The 13663-nt window shown below is 38.0% G+C and overlaps 1 protein-coding gene across 3 annotated transcripts in view; it reads left to right on the forward strand.

Moving 5' to 3' along the window:
- Positions 1-3021: 3021 nt before the first annotated feature.
- RBM25 (RNA binding motif protein 25) overlaps positions 3022-13663 on the forward strand; it is a 52028-nt gene continuing 41386 nt past the window's right edge. Inside the window, exons 1-3 of one of the 3 annotated variants that reach the window (XM_049897847.1) lie at positions 3022-3201; positions 9208-9277; positions 11525-11645. In XM_049897847.1, the coding sequence (XP_049753804.1) occupies positions 11540-11645 (106 nt within the window). In that variant the 5' untranslated portion in view covers positions 3022-3201; positions 9208-9277; positions 11525-11539. Of the gene's footprint in view, positions 3202-9207; positions 9278-11298; positions 11413-11524; positions 11646-13663 lie in introns of all 3 variants that reach the window. The other 2 variants (XM_049897845.1, XM_049897846.1) reach the window with 2 other exon arrangements.

Here is a 13663-nt window from a genome sequence, read left to right on the forward strand (position 1 = left end):
ACTGCTGGGAATGCTCTCCAATGGACAACTTGCAGTACCTGTTTAAGAAAACCTTGCTGCTCAGTGGTCAAGGCCTCAGTGATCAACAACACTCCTACCCTCTGCTCCTCTCTCCAAATCTCATTCTGTCGGTGACCGTGGAGAAACACAGTGAGAGAGAGAAAGCTCTTCCTCCTGTTCATACATAACCTCTTATCTCCCCTTTTGGGAGAGAAGGAGCAGGGCAGTGCAAGCTGTCAAAAGCAACCGTCACTAGGTTCATAATGTGGCCACTCAGTGGTGGTCCTCTCCTGCTCCTGGGTGGTCCTGGTTTATCTGACCTCTTAGTAAAGTGTCTTCCATGCTTCAGAAGTTCCGCCTGCAGATGATGCTGTGACAGAGATATCACCCCATCTCCCCCGAAGAGGTTCCAGCTAGAGCCTAGTTCTATGCCAGTGTCCCTAGCCAGCATGAAGAAGGTACAGAAGATGAGACCTTGGGCTCTAAACCCCTTTTAAAAGAAACCTGTTAGAGGGGGGATTGAAGTCTCTGCTGAGGCTTCCCCGGCTCTGCCATGGTTCCCCTTTTTCCATTAGTAGCCTGCCAAGCCGGGGTCCGTAACCATGGTTTGGCCCAAGAGTGCCAAGCTGCAGCCCCTAACCACGGTTTGAATTTGGTGCCAGATCTCTGTGTGTGCATAAACCAGAATCTTGGCACATGTGCAGGACCTGAAGAAATGTGTCCTTACCTGACCCTGAGCCTGAGCATCACCAGAGGGGAAGATATTCTCCAGCATACTGCAGCACCCAAGCCCCATTGCAGAGTGAAAGGTCTCTTCTTTGCAGAATGACTCGGTACCTGGATCTCCAGATTTAGGCATGTGAGGGCTCAGGGTTTCAGCTTTTGGAAGCCAATCCCTGCACCCTGGGGACTTAAGGACATAAAAGCTCCCAGCTCCCCTGGGGTGGCGAGCTCATGGTCTTTCAGCTGCTAGGCCCCATGTTGCTCTTTGTTTGTGCAAACAGTAAGTTCCCACTTTCTGTTTCCCTTGCAATTGGTAGTGTACGTCTGTCTTATTTCCATTGGCTAGTAGGACAGACAAGAACCCGCGTTCAATTACACCCCCACTGGATTTTGTGTTTTGATGGGACAATGAGAAAGGAAGACCAAAGAATTGACGCATTTGAATTATGGTGTTAGTGAAAAAATATGGAACATACCATAAGACTGCCAGAGAATGAATAAATCTGTCTTGGGAGAAATAGAGCCATAACACTCCTTAGAAGCAAGGATGGCGAGACTTCCTCTTGCTTTGGACATGTTATCAAGAACAACCAATCCCTGGAGAAGGACACCATGCTTGGTAGTGGGGCAGCAAAAAAGAGGAAGACCCTGAGATGGACTGACACAGTTAGACAGTGACTGCAACAATGGGCTCAAACGTACCTAGTATTGTGAAGATGGCACAGGATAGAACAGTGTTTTGTTCTATTATACTATGGGTCGCTGTGAGTGAGAGCTGACCTGATGGCACCTGATAACAACATCATATGGTTATTATTTCATTCTTCAACAAATATTTATTGAAAACTTATTATGTACCAGGCACTATCCTAGGCACTGGGTATACAACAGTGACAGCTGTTTACATTCTCATGGAGTAGGGCAGACAGGCCATAAACGAATAAGAAAAATACATAGTATGGTATATGGTAATAAATGCTATACAAAAAAACAAAATAGGAAAGGGGACAGGGAGTACGTAGGTATGTTTCAGTTTTATATGCAGTGGTCAGGGTCTATCATCTACACCTTCCATTTTGTCCACTGTTAAGCAGGACAGGAACAAAATCTCACATTCACTTGTATACTCCCACCACTTGGCTCAGTACCAGGCACTCACGGAGAAAGTAATTTGATATTGAAGAAATTTTAAGTCTTCCAAGAAGCAACCAGTTGGAAAATCAAACCCATTCCTGTCCAGTCCATTCTGACTCATAGTAACCCTATAGGACAGAATAGAACTGCCCCATTTAGTTTCTAAGGCTGTAATCCTTACAAAGGCTGACGGCAACATCTTCCTCCCGTGGAGTGGCTGGTGGTTTGGAACTGCCCACCTTTTGGTTAGTGCTTTAACTTCTACGTCACCAGGGCTCTTTGGTTGGAAAACAAAAGCCTGTAAATAGATACTGATTCTAAAGCCCATAAACGGAATACTCCAATTCCTTGTGATTATTCATTTTCATTAATCTCACGAGGTTCTTTTCGCATTTTTACATTACAGAATCAAAGCTTTTAAATATTTTTACAGGCCTTTTCAGATATTTCATAGATCTTATAGCCATCTCTTTGGCCAATAACATGCCCTAAACAAAAAACCAAACCCGTTGCTGTGGAGTCGATTACGACTCATAGCGACCCTATAGGACAGAGTAGAACTGTCCCATAGGGTTTCCAAGAAGGCCTGGTATATTCAAACTGCCGACCTTTTGGTTAGCAGCCGTAGTTCTTAACTGCTACACCACCATGCTTTCCATAACATGCCCTACTAGCGCACATAAATTTTTTGTGCATTTTGGGAAAAAAACCCACCAAGGCTTTTGTCAGTTATTTCTTGAGATCGAGTAGTTTTTTTCCTACGGAAAGATGAACACTTCGGGTTTCTAATAATGTGCTGGGTGGGGGCCCAGTCATCAGTCCATTGAACCTCAGTAACCCACTAAACAAGCTCCAAATACCCGAAACTCAAACTACAGAAAGTGACAAATACTATAACAGCTAGCGCGCGGTGCCCAGCCGGAACCTTGACCTCAAGATGGCGCCGCGTAGTCACAAGATTCAATCAGCTCCAATCAAAAATGGCAGGCTGGGTGGTAATTTACAGCTAGAGCCTTTCTAGTCCCCACTATGCGTTTCTTCTCTATGGTTACTCGGCTCTGCGTAGCGATTCAAAGCCAACAGTACAGACTGTCTATACACGTTCTTCTCTATGATTCCCATCTCCACTCTCCTCCTGCCCCCTCCCGCCGCAGTGCACGCCGGGCAAGAGGAAGACCTCCATAAGGTCCCCGCGCAGCGCGGCTGTGTTTGCGGCCTGTGAGAGTAGGCGTATCGGAACCAGTTTTACAGGCGAGCGGCGCACGGAAATCTTGAACCGGTGGAGGCCACTCGTAGCCTGGCCCCCCGAAAGCTGCTTAGATAGTACGGGTTCCTCGGTGGCGGGTGAGTTCAAGCCGTTGAACGCGTGTGGAAACCCGGAGGCCGGGTTCCTCCGTTGGGTGAGGAGGGAAAGCCGGGGTGGCTGCGGAAAGGCCGGGGTGGGGTGGGGTGGGGTGAAGGGGGAATTGGGGTGGGGGAGGGGACGGGCACGAGGCTTGAGTTTCTTCATTTCTCTTAAGGCCTCGAAAACCAGTGGGCCCAGCCCGGGTCACAGGAGCCCCTGGAGGCCGGACCTACAGCCTGAGCTTTCCTCTTTGCATTATCGCCCACTTTCCCTTTCCCTTCCACGTTCCGCCACGGAATGAGTCGAGTGAGTCGTCTCGGCCCCTTTGGGCTCTACGTTTGTCACAAAACGATCGCTGTGCCCTGGGGGAGCCCTACCCTTAGGCCCCTCTCTCACTCGCGCTCGGGGAGCCCCACGATAGGTTTTCCGGGCCTGGGACACGCTCGCCCCAGGCTCTGCCGGGAAGCCAGCCTGCACTCACCTTTTTTAGCGAGCTGCTGGCTGCCAACGGATTTCTTTCCCTTCCTCTTCGGTCATCTAGAGCCTGCCACCAAGCGAAGTGGGCCCCACCCTGTTTGAAATTTGCTAGTATCCACCTTTTTTAGCACCTTTACAGCTTGCTAGTCTAAGATCGTGATGAGTATTGTCGTTCTTCCCCCCAACGCCCATTGGTGGATGCAGTAAACTGTTAACTCTCCATTCATTCTGGGCAGTTACCAAAGTGGATGTTAAAATGTGTTACTTTTTTCTCACTCTATTTTGGTCTTCAGTATTACTTTTTAAATGCGTTTTTCAAAATAGAGTCTAGGAATATGAAGATTATTTTGAAGTTATATAATTTGGATTTATAGTGCCATGGAAATGCCATTTTGATACTGGGCAGAGAGGAGCAGATCAAAAGAAGGGAAGAGATTGAACTTCTGTTGCACCGGACTGCTATAATGTGATGTAATGTGTATTAGTTAGTTGGCAATACTGTATAAAAAAATTCTATATTGTCTTGAGAGTTTTAATTTTTAGAAGGTTATTTCCAAAATCATTCAGAGGCCTAGAAAGCCATTCATTTGGTCTTCAGTTCCAGTCTGTCATGGTTCAGGTAGATATTAATCTATTTTAATTAATGTTTCTTAAACCTTGGATTTTATTCATCTGTACAATGAAGATTATAATAGTATCCAAACTCATAGGTTATTGGGATCGGGGAGTAATTGAGAAAAATGTATGTAAGTTATTAGTTCAATACGTAAGTAACAAAGTAAGCATTTGATCTGTATTGTCTGATACTGTTATTCTTAAAGAATTTTTAGTGACATACAAGAGCCTAACTCTGACACTAACTTTTCTTACTGTATACTCTGAATAAAAAAATTAGGCTTTTATAAATAAAGTTAATCCTTAAGTTCCTTACTCTCTCATTGGTGTGCTATTGAGGCATTGTGGTACAGTGAAAACAGCCTTTGGATTCCTCCTAGTTTAAGGATGTTCCCCTACCCACTTAGTGTGTTCTTTTGGAACATATGTATCTACTCCTGGTTATTTTGAGATTAAATGAGATAGTGTATGTTGGCAGCTCTTGTAAACAGTAAAGCTAAAAAAAAATGTTAGCTGCTATTTTACTTAAATAATTCATCTTCTTGGGTTAATCAAGATTTCTTCCTTTTTGACCACCAAAGTGTTTTCTATTTCTTTCCTTTCTTGTCGGGGGGTAGGGTACCAACAGGAGACTTTTAGGAAGAATATTTTTGTTTTCTTATCATTGCATATAGGTGTCATATATTAATAATGGTTTTTGACTAAGTTTTCTTTTTTGTGGTTTAATACCTTTTTATTCCACTGTATTGAGGCTCTGAATATATTTTTTAATAAAGCTAGTCCATTTTAAAATTTAGTAACTACTTCAGACCTAACATAAGTTTAAGATTTTCAAAGTAAGTTACTTTTTTGGCTACAGAAAAATTAGCTATACACTTTTGTCATTATATTGATTAATTTATGACTTTGAAAGTAAAAGTTATCATTGAGTTTTTTCTAAACATCTTGTAAAACCATTTTACATTTTTTAAATTTCTGGATAGCTTTTTCTAACACTATTATTGCCATGCATGAAAGGGGATTTTCATTGAGCCCCTCTTACAGCTTGAATACAGGGTAACTTTTTTTTCGTTTTTAGTTTTGAACCTGGCAGAAAGTAAAAGGGAGAATATAATAATCCCACTACCTATTATTACTGGGTTTTTTTTTTTTTTTTTGCCTACTTACCTTTTTTTTTTTTACTTACGGTGGATACATAGAACATTTGTTTTTCCTACAGTCTTCACCTGTACAGTTCAGTGACACTGGTTATATTTATCCATTACCATTAACTGTTCCTGACCTTTTCTGTCACCCTTAACAGAACGGTATGGCTTTTTTAACTTTTTATTTTAACATAGTTTCAAACTTAAAAAAAATTGCAAGAATAATACAAAGAATTCTCAAATACCTTTTAGTCATATTCTCCAAATGTTAACATTATGCCAATTTTCTTTATCCTTCTCTCCATTTTTCTTCTGGAATGTTTTGCTAGTAAGTTGTGGACAGGATACTCCTCAGTTGCCTCATGCTTAAGTGTGTATTTCCTAAAAACAAGGACATTGTCTTATTTAACAGCAGTACAATTATCAAAATCAGGAAATTAACAGTAACTTTAATCTACAGGTGTTAATTGGATTTTGCCAGTTTTAGTAAGGTATAATTGACATAACATTGACTTGGTGTAAATGTACACTTCACTGAGTTTTAGTAAATGTAGAGTTGTACAGCAGTCACCATGATCTGATTTTAGAACATTTCCATCACCCCAATAAGAGCCTTCATGCCATTTTGCAAGTCACTCCCTGTTTCCACCCCTCCTCCAGGTAACCATTAATTTTTCTATTTCTGTAGGTTGGAAACCTTGGTGGCACAATGGTTAAGAGCTGCAGCTGCTAACCAAAAGGTTGGCAGTTCAAATCCACCAGGCGCTCCTTGGAAACCCTGTGGGGCAGTTCTACTCTGTCCTGTAGGGTTGCTATGAGTCAGAATCAATGCAGCGAAAATGGGTTCTCTATAGGTGGTATTGCTTTTTAATCACTGAGAGTGGTGAAGTAGCAAAGTGAAAGTCTTCCAGAAGAAGATCATCACCCTTTTAGGAGATTCAAAACACGAGTACTTTCATGCCTCTGAAAAACTTTGCCATAAAGAAACCTTTTTTGGCTAATCAGACATTTTCTTGATTCTTCTTTGAGCTTGGAACATCTATTTCTAGGAATAGTTTCTGCAGAGATTCAAGTTCTGTGGAAATTCAATTTTAGAAATGATTTAAAAGGGTTGCTTTGTTCAGGCTGGGGCAGTTGTGTCAGTCTCCAGTATACCTAGCAGGCTATGAGCAGAACAGGAAACGGCATATGTTACTCTAGTAGTTGCTTATATTCGATGTATGGCTGCTGGACTAACTGGATAATTTTATATAATGACTTTTATTTCACTTTATTTGGAACTAATACATCTAATACCTAGAAAAGAACCTGGCACATAATTGGAGCTAAATATTTATCGAACAAGTTGTGTATGAATGTTTATAGAGATGAGTCTATTGGTCTTTTGTCTCTTACCATTTTAGAAATTTTTTTGCACACAGTGTTCTGATGGGGCTGGCCTGTAAATTCACCACTGGTGAAATATTTTCTTTCTGGATAATTCTGCAATGGAAGAATGCTTATAAGCAGAAACTCACTGTATTTTGCATGCCTATGGCATTCTCAGGGGTGCGGGAAAAAGAGTGGTTTGAAAGAGTTAAAGATGAGTTAAAAAGAGAAAAGTAAAATGCATCCATATATAAAGATAAATAGTAGAGATAAATCTTATTTGTATGTTTTCTCTTTTTGATCATATCTATTGCAATAAAGTTCACATACAGTAAAATGCACCCATTTTAAGTTCGATGAGTTTTCAACAGATGCATGTACCTATGTGACCGCTCACTTGTGATATGGAAGGCTTCCATCACAGGTGCTTGTTTTTGATACTTTGGGCTACAGAGTTTCATACCTGGCAGGTAAAAATGCTTTGAACTTTATAAAGAGAAGCACTACTAATTCAAATATTTAAAAAAGTGCTATTTAAGTCATTTCAGTGCTAATAAAACACTTCTGTCTCTCTTAAACCCCACATATAATTTCTCCACAAATTCTATTGTCTGTCTTCAGAATATTTCCAGAATCCAGCCACTCGTAACTACTTTCATTACTAGGCTGCCATCTCTTTGGATTATTGTAGTAGCCTCTTAACACTCTTGTTCCTCTCTAGTCTTATTTTATTTAACGCAGTGGCCAGTGAAACTTAAAATGCAAGTCAAATCAAAACCTTTCAAATGTTTTGCATCTCATTCAGAGTAAAAAACCAAAACCTCTGCTGTGGCCTGCAAAGCTCTATTCTCTCAGAACCCCCTCTGGAATTAATACTCAGTATTTGTCTCCTACTTTTTCTCACTTAACTCTGCTCTAGCCATACTGTTGGCCTTGCCATTCCTCCTTCATGGCCTTGCTGTTCCTTCTTCACATACTCCATGCCTACCTCAGGCTCTTTGTATTTGCTGTTTCCTCTGCTTGAAAGGCTTTTCCCTAGATATGAATATGACTTCCTGTCTCTGCCTCTTTCAAGTTTTTGTTCATATGTCACCTTGGTGAGGGCGAACCACCATATTTATGTGTTTAAGTTACACAGTTACTTTACCAGTTGTGCATTTTATTTTGTGCTATAACTTAATTATTTTACAGATATTCTTGAGTATAGCTCACATATTACGTTTGAATAGGATCATTTAAAAACCTGCAGGCATTATATAGAAAATGTCATTTTTCATGGGTAAAACTATTTTCCCCTCTAAAATATTTTTTGTATAATATGGAATAGGTTGTATCAAATAAATTCATGTTCCCCTTTCATTACTGTGTTGAAAAAATCTTTTCTGGCTCATAATTAAATGATTCTCATTTTTTTCCCTGGAATTATCCAGACATGAGGGAATGTAATGTAATAAAGACCTTTTTATTCTTAATATTCATACTATGGTTTGGCCTCGAATAGTTTTCATTTTTTCTGTCTTTTGAAGCATGGATTGCTTCATTATGTTTCTGTTTCTGTAGAGAATGTTTAGTGGGCTTTATTTTTATATTTTTTTTAATTTTGTATTGTTGTTGAGAAAATAAATGGCAAAACACACACCAGTTCAGTAACCATCATATTTGAAATCATCTTCTTCCCTTATTTATTTTTCTGCAAAGCACTTAGCAACTTTCAGCATCTGTATAATTTATTATGAGAGTATTATAATTACTTTATCATCTGTAGGTCACAAAACTGATTAGCTTTGCTTATGGCTATGAAAGTTTATTCTCAATCATTTTCTCATGTGCCAAAACATATAAAACTTTGTTGAAATGAGTGGTTGATGCTCTCATTTTAGGATATTAAAGTGAACGTTTATTAAAGATCACTAGAAACGTATTTTTTCTGAATTTCCATATGCGGGAGTCATTATTTGTATAGTCATACGAATTAGTCCATTAACTGTGATATTTTTACCTTCGTCTTTGAAGTTCATCCTGTGAGTAAGCAATTTTTAAGCCGCTCCAAATAAGAGAAATATTTCATAGAAAAATTATAAGCAAGTGGGATAAGTATATTGTCATAAACTAAAATAAATGTGTATAATCTGGTTAACTTTTGTTGAATGAGTTATATATTTTAAAAACTTGAAACATAGTTTAAACACCAAGACCAAAGAGTTTTTTTTTTTAGAATATCTAATGGGAAAAAAATGATTCTAAAGCTGAATTCGTGAGCTTTGTAGTCACTGTGAAGCTGGATACTGGGTCATTGCTGGCATAGTACCTGGCACATAGTGGTTTCTTAATAAACTTGTTTAATGAGGTCATCGCAGTTTATTTGTTTATTGATTCATTCATTAATTATTTATCCAACAGGTGTTAGAACCAACTGCCCTCCTAAGAAAATGCTGAGATAGAGTATTATAATGATAATACAAGAGCTTCTGTAAGTAGGACAGCAGCCCTCTCTGTTTGTTCTAAAAGGCAGATACAATCCCTTCTGCCCCTTTCTATATAGAATATTTGTTTTCACTTTTGGGGGGCAAAAAAGCATTATAAAATAGAAAACAACACATTTACAGTCTTAATTGTATTTTCTGAAATTCATTCCTAGTACCTTATTTGCTAAGTATATGACATTATCTTAGGAATTTCCTTTACCTGTAAAGTTTTCCAAATATTTTATGTTGTGTTTAATGAAATTGAAATTTAGATACTTAGAATATTGCATTATCCTAACTTACTAAGTCAAAGAAGCACTCTAAGAAAGAATAGTTTTGAGTGTGAAAGAAATGCTTTTCTGAGACTTTCCAAGAAATGGCTAATATACAGATAAAAAGATATTCAATCTCATTAGTGATTAGGGAAATGCAGATTAAAACGAGAATTTTTTACCTGTAAAATTGTTAGAATTTAAACACAAAATTTTGCCTGTGTTGGTAATGGTGCGAATATAAGGAAAAGGACATAATCATAGACTGGTGGTGGGAATATAAATGTGTACAGAAGTTGTGGAGGATGATTTGGAGGTAATGTGTATTATGGAATCCTTGCACAGGTCCATAGGATTATATGCCCAGTAGGTCCAAGAATGTTCCACATTATAAGAACTAAAAAGTGGGGGAATCTATCAACGTTAAATTATAATTATATGTTTGTGTTATAATAGTTTGCAGCGTTACAAAGAATGGAATAAGAGTTACATGAAATGACATGAAGAGATGTTAATGATAATGAAGGAGAATTGCATTAACGATATAGTATGATTACATTGTTTGCAGAAAAGCAAATGATCATGTATTAGTTTGTGTATAGAAAAATATTTAGAAGAGTGTGATGTACCCACCCGTTGCCATCAAGTTGATTCCAACTCATAAAGACCCTATAGGACAGAAGAACTGCCCCATAGGGTTCTCAACACTATAAATCTTTACAGAAGCAGACTGTCACATCTTTCTCCTGTGGAGCGATTGGTGGGTTCAAATTGCTAACCTTTTGGTTAGCAGCTGAGCACTTAACCACTGGGCCACCAGAGCTCCTTATATCAAACTGTAGGGACTAGTGAATGTAAGACTTGCACTTTTACCTACTCTCTTCTAAAGGGTGAGTGAAGCAATGTATAAAATGTAAAAAGGAAAATAATAGAGACAAACATTTTTTAAACTTTTTAACAACTCTAGACTCCTTCACTTACAGCATGTCCGTGGGGGAATTTTTCCTAGTGTCAAATAAATACCTTCTGTTGATCAAATCATTAATTGAAGTGGAATCACTGGTACCGGATCAACGTAACTATTTTGGCTGTGCTTTTTGTTGGTACAGGGGACCCTCCTAGAATGTCCTAGCATTGTTTTCCTACTTTTCTCCAGTAGTTCTAGACTCTTAAGCATGTTGGTAAAAACACAAAATTTTAAGGAAGGAAAAGCTCTAAAAACGTTCATTTGTTTAACTGAAATACAAGGTTAGATTTCCTTTAACTGATGTTTTGACAAACTAAAACAATGTTCTTGTATTATTTTAAATCAAATGGTAGCATCTGTCTTGAATTTGGTTCGTAAATGATTAAGAGGTTTGCTTTAAGTTTAAAATAGTTGCTTTTTATCATTTCCATCAATTGTGTGTTATCTGTATTTGAATGATTACTATGTGACTTGGTGTCAGGAGTTTTCATTTTCCTCAGGTTTGTAATTCACTGATAATTGTCCTTGAGGAACTGCCCACCTTGAATCAGCAAATACTGTGTAACCTTGTAAATAAGTTTTCAAGATGCTGATGGGTATGAAAAAAAAAAAAATGTATGCATCAGTACACTTTACAAAAAACAAGCCAAAAAAAAACTCTTAGATACCCTCCTGGAGTCTGAGTTTGATTTAAAAAGATTCATTGATGTTTAGCATTTAATTTTTGGATATTAACTGAACCTCAAAAATTTTTCTTCCCTTTATATGTATTCCCATATGATTGTAGGAGTCTATCCTGAACTTAGATCGTGTACATTTTGGGAACTTATTTTAGAAAAGATCTAAATTTTAATTCTCAATGGACAGACAGAGAAAAGAGGGTCTTTGCCAACTTCTTTGGGTAAGAAAACTTTAGAATTTTGCAGATACTCTAAAAATGAAGGTGAACAATGCAGGCATATTGAGTAGTAAAGTTTTCAAATAAAATGATTTGTCATGATTTCTTTCTTTAGAACGCTGCAGTAAGAATGTCTTTCCCCCCTCACTTGAATCGCCCTCCCATGGGAATCCCAGCACTTCCACCAGGGATCCCACCCCCACAATTTCCTGGCTTTCCTCCACCTGTACCTCCAGGTAAGTTTGTCGATATCGTTTTGTTTTAGATCTGTATTTTTGTCATTGCAGCATTAACTTTAGGAAAATGTGACTATGTTAGCAGTAAAGATGCCTGTTAGCATCATTTTGGAAACGTGGTTGTCTTGTTTTCCTATGGCAAGGGTTTGTAAATTTGAGTATCAGATTCATCTGGGACATTTTTATTGTTGTTTTTAAAAATCAGGTAATATATTCATGTGGTTCAAAAATTAAAATATACAGAAATGTATACAGTGAAAATTCTCCCACACATGCCCACACATCTGCTGTGACTATTTCCCTATTAAACGAGAGATGCAAAAAAAAAAAAGGTACAAAACAGGATTGTTAGTTTTTTCTTTATCATTCCAGATATTGTTCATGCATATTACAAGCCAGTACAAGTATATACTTTATTCCTTCTATTCAGCTTACACAGATATACAGTAGTATCCTATATACACTATTCCGCTCTTTTTTTTAACTTGATAATGTCTTGGAGAGTTTTCCAAATCCATGTATAAAAGCTTCCTCTTTCTGAAATTCTATGGAATTAAAAAAAAGATTTTTAAGGCCCCATCTTAACCCACTGAATCAGATTCTTAGAAATTGGGGCCCAGGAATCGTTATTTTTAACAAGTTGCCAGGTGATTTTTAGACCCACATTTGAGAACCATTATCCTGAAGTACATAGTTAGCATTGCTTGGCCTAAGGGAAAGAGATCGGTTTCTCTTGGCTTACGGGTGGTAGTTCAGATATTTTTCTATTTTAGTAGAGTTAAAAGCATTTCATACAAAATCAGTTCCCCTTCCCGCCCTCACAAAAAATAGTATCTAAGAGCTCCTCATTTTAGGAGCATTTCCTTCTGACATAGAGTTCATATAATTCAGACTGAAATCAGTAAATGGTTCTGTGAATCATCTATAAGTATTTCTATTTAAAGAAAGCTTTTCATTATGGACCTGTTTTTTTGTTTTTCTTGTCGAGAATATACACAGCAAAACATGCACCAATTCAACAGTTTCTACATGCACAATTCAGTGACATTGATTATATTCTTCAAGCTTAGCAACCATTCTCACCCTCCTTTTCTGAGTTATTCCTTCTCCATTAACATAAACTCACTCCCCCGAGGTTCCTGTCTGTTCGTTCAAGTTGCAATTGTCACCTTGATCCCATAGAGGTAGTTTTTAAAAGAGGATAATGCTCAAGGCAGACATTTTTTACCATTTAAGCTAAAGTATTTGGTTTTAAGAAGACTTCAGGGGATATTTTCAGTTTAAGGTTTAAAGATTATCTCACTGCAGTACTTTCAGGGGTTCATCCAGCCCCCATAGCTCCAGAAAGTCCAGAGTCCATGAGAATTTGAAATTCTGTTCTTCATTTCCCCCCTTTGATCAGAATTATTATGTAGAATCTTTGATCAAAATGTTTGATAACGGTAGCCGGGCACCATCCAGTTCTGGTCTCGTGGCAAAGGAGGTAGCTGTTCATGGAGGCAATTAGCCACTCATTCATGGACCTGTTTTTAACTATTAGATTTTCTATTTGAAATGAAAGATACTTACTAAGGAGCTTGAAATTGAAAAGTCAAAAATTCATTGCAGTTGGCTTATGATAGGCTGTTAATTCGTAATTTGTACAATAAAGAGTTTATACAAACATCAGGTCTGCCGTTGTTTTGAATTGGACTACTTAGTTCTTAATCTTCAATTAGGGATAGTTTATTGCTATAGGCTAGTTTGGGGGACCTCCCACCTCTAGATCTAAATGACAGCAGTGTTTTAGTAGGTGTGAAAAGCCACAAGATAAATATGGCTGTCTTTCTAGGATATCAATTATAACTTGAAGAATTGGGGGCAAAGTCATAATTTTTAAAATCAGACCAATTCTTTATACATATATCTTGGAGTAGAATACAATATTTGTCCAAATTTTTAAGACATTTATGCTTGTGGCAGGCTACTATAAACTGTGTTTAGTAGTAAAAAAGTTTAAATACTGTTAGTTTATTATC

This window comes from Elephas maximus, chromosome 10 (genome assembly GCF_024166365.1).
Source record: "Elephas maximus indicus isolate mEleMax1 chromosome 10, mEleMax1 primary haplotype, whole genome shotgun sequence".
Lineage (NCBI taxonomy): Eukaryota > Metazoa > Chordata > Mammalia > Proboscidea > Elephantidae > Elephas > Elephas maximus.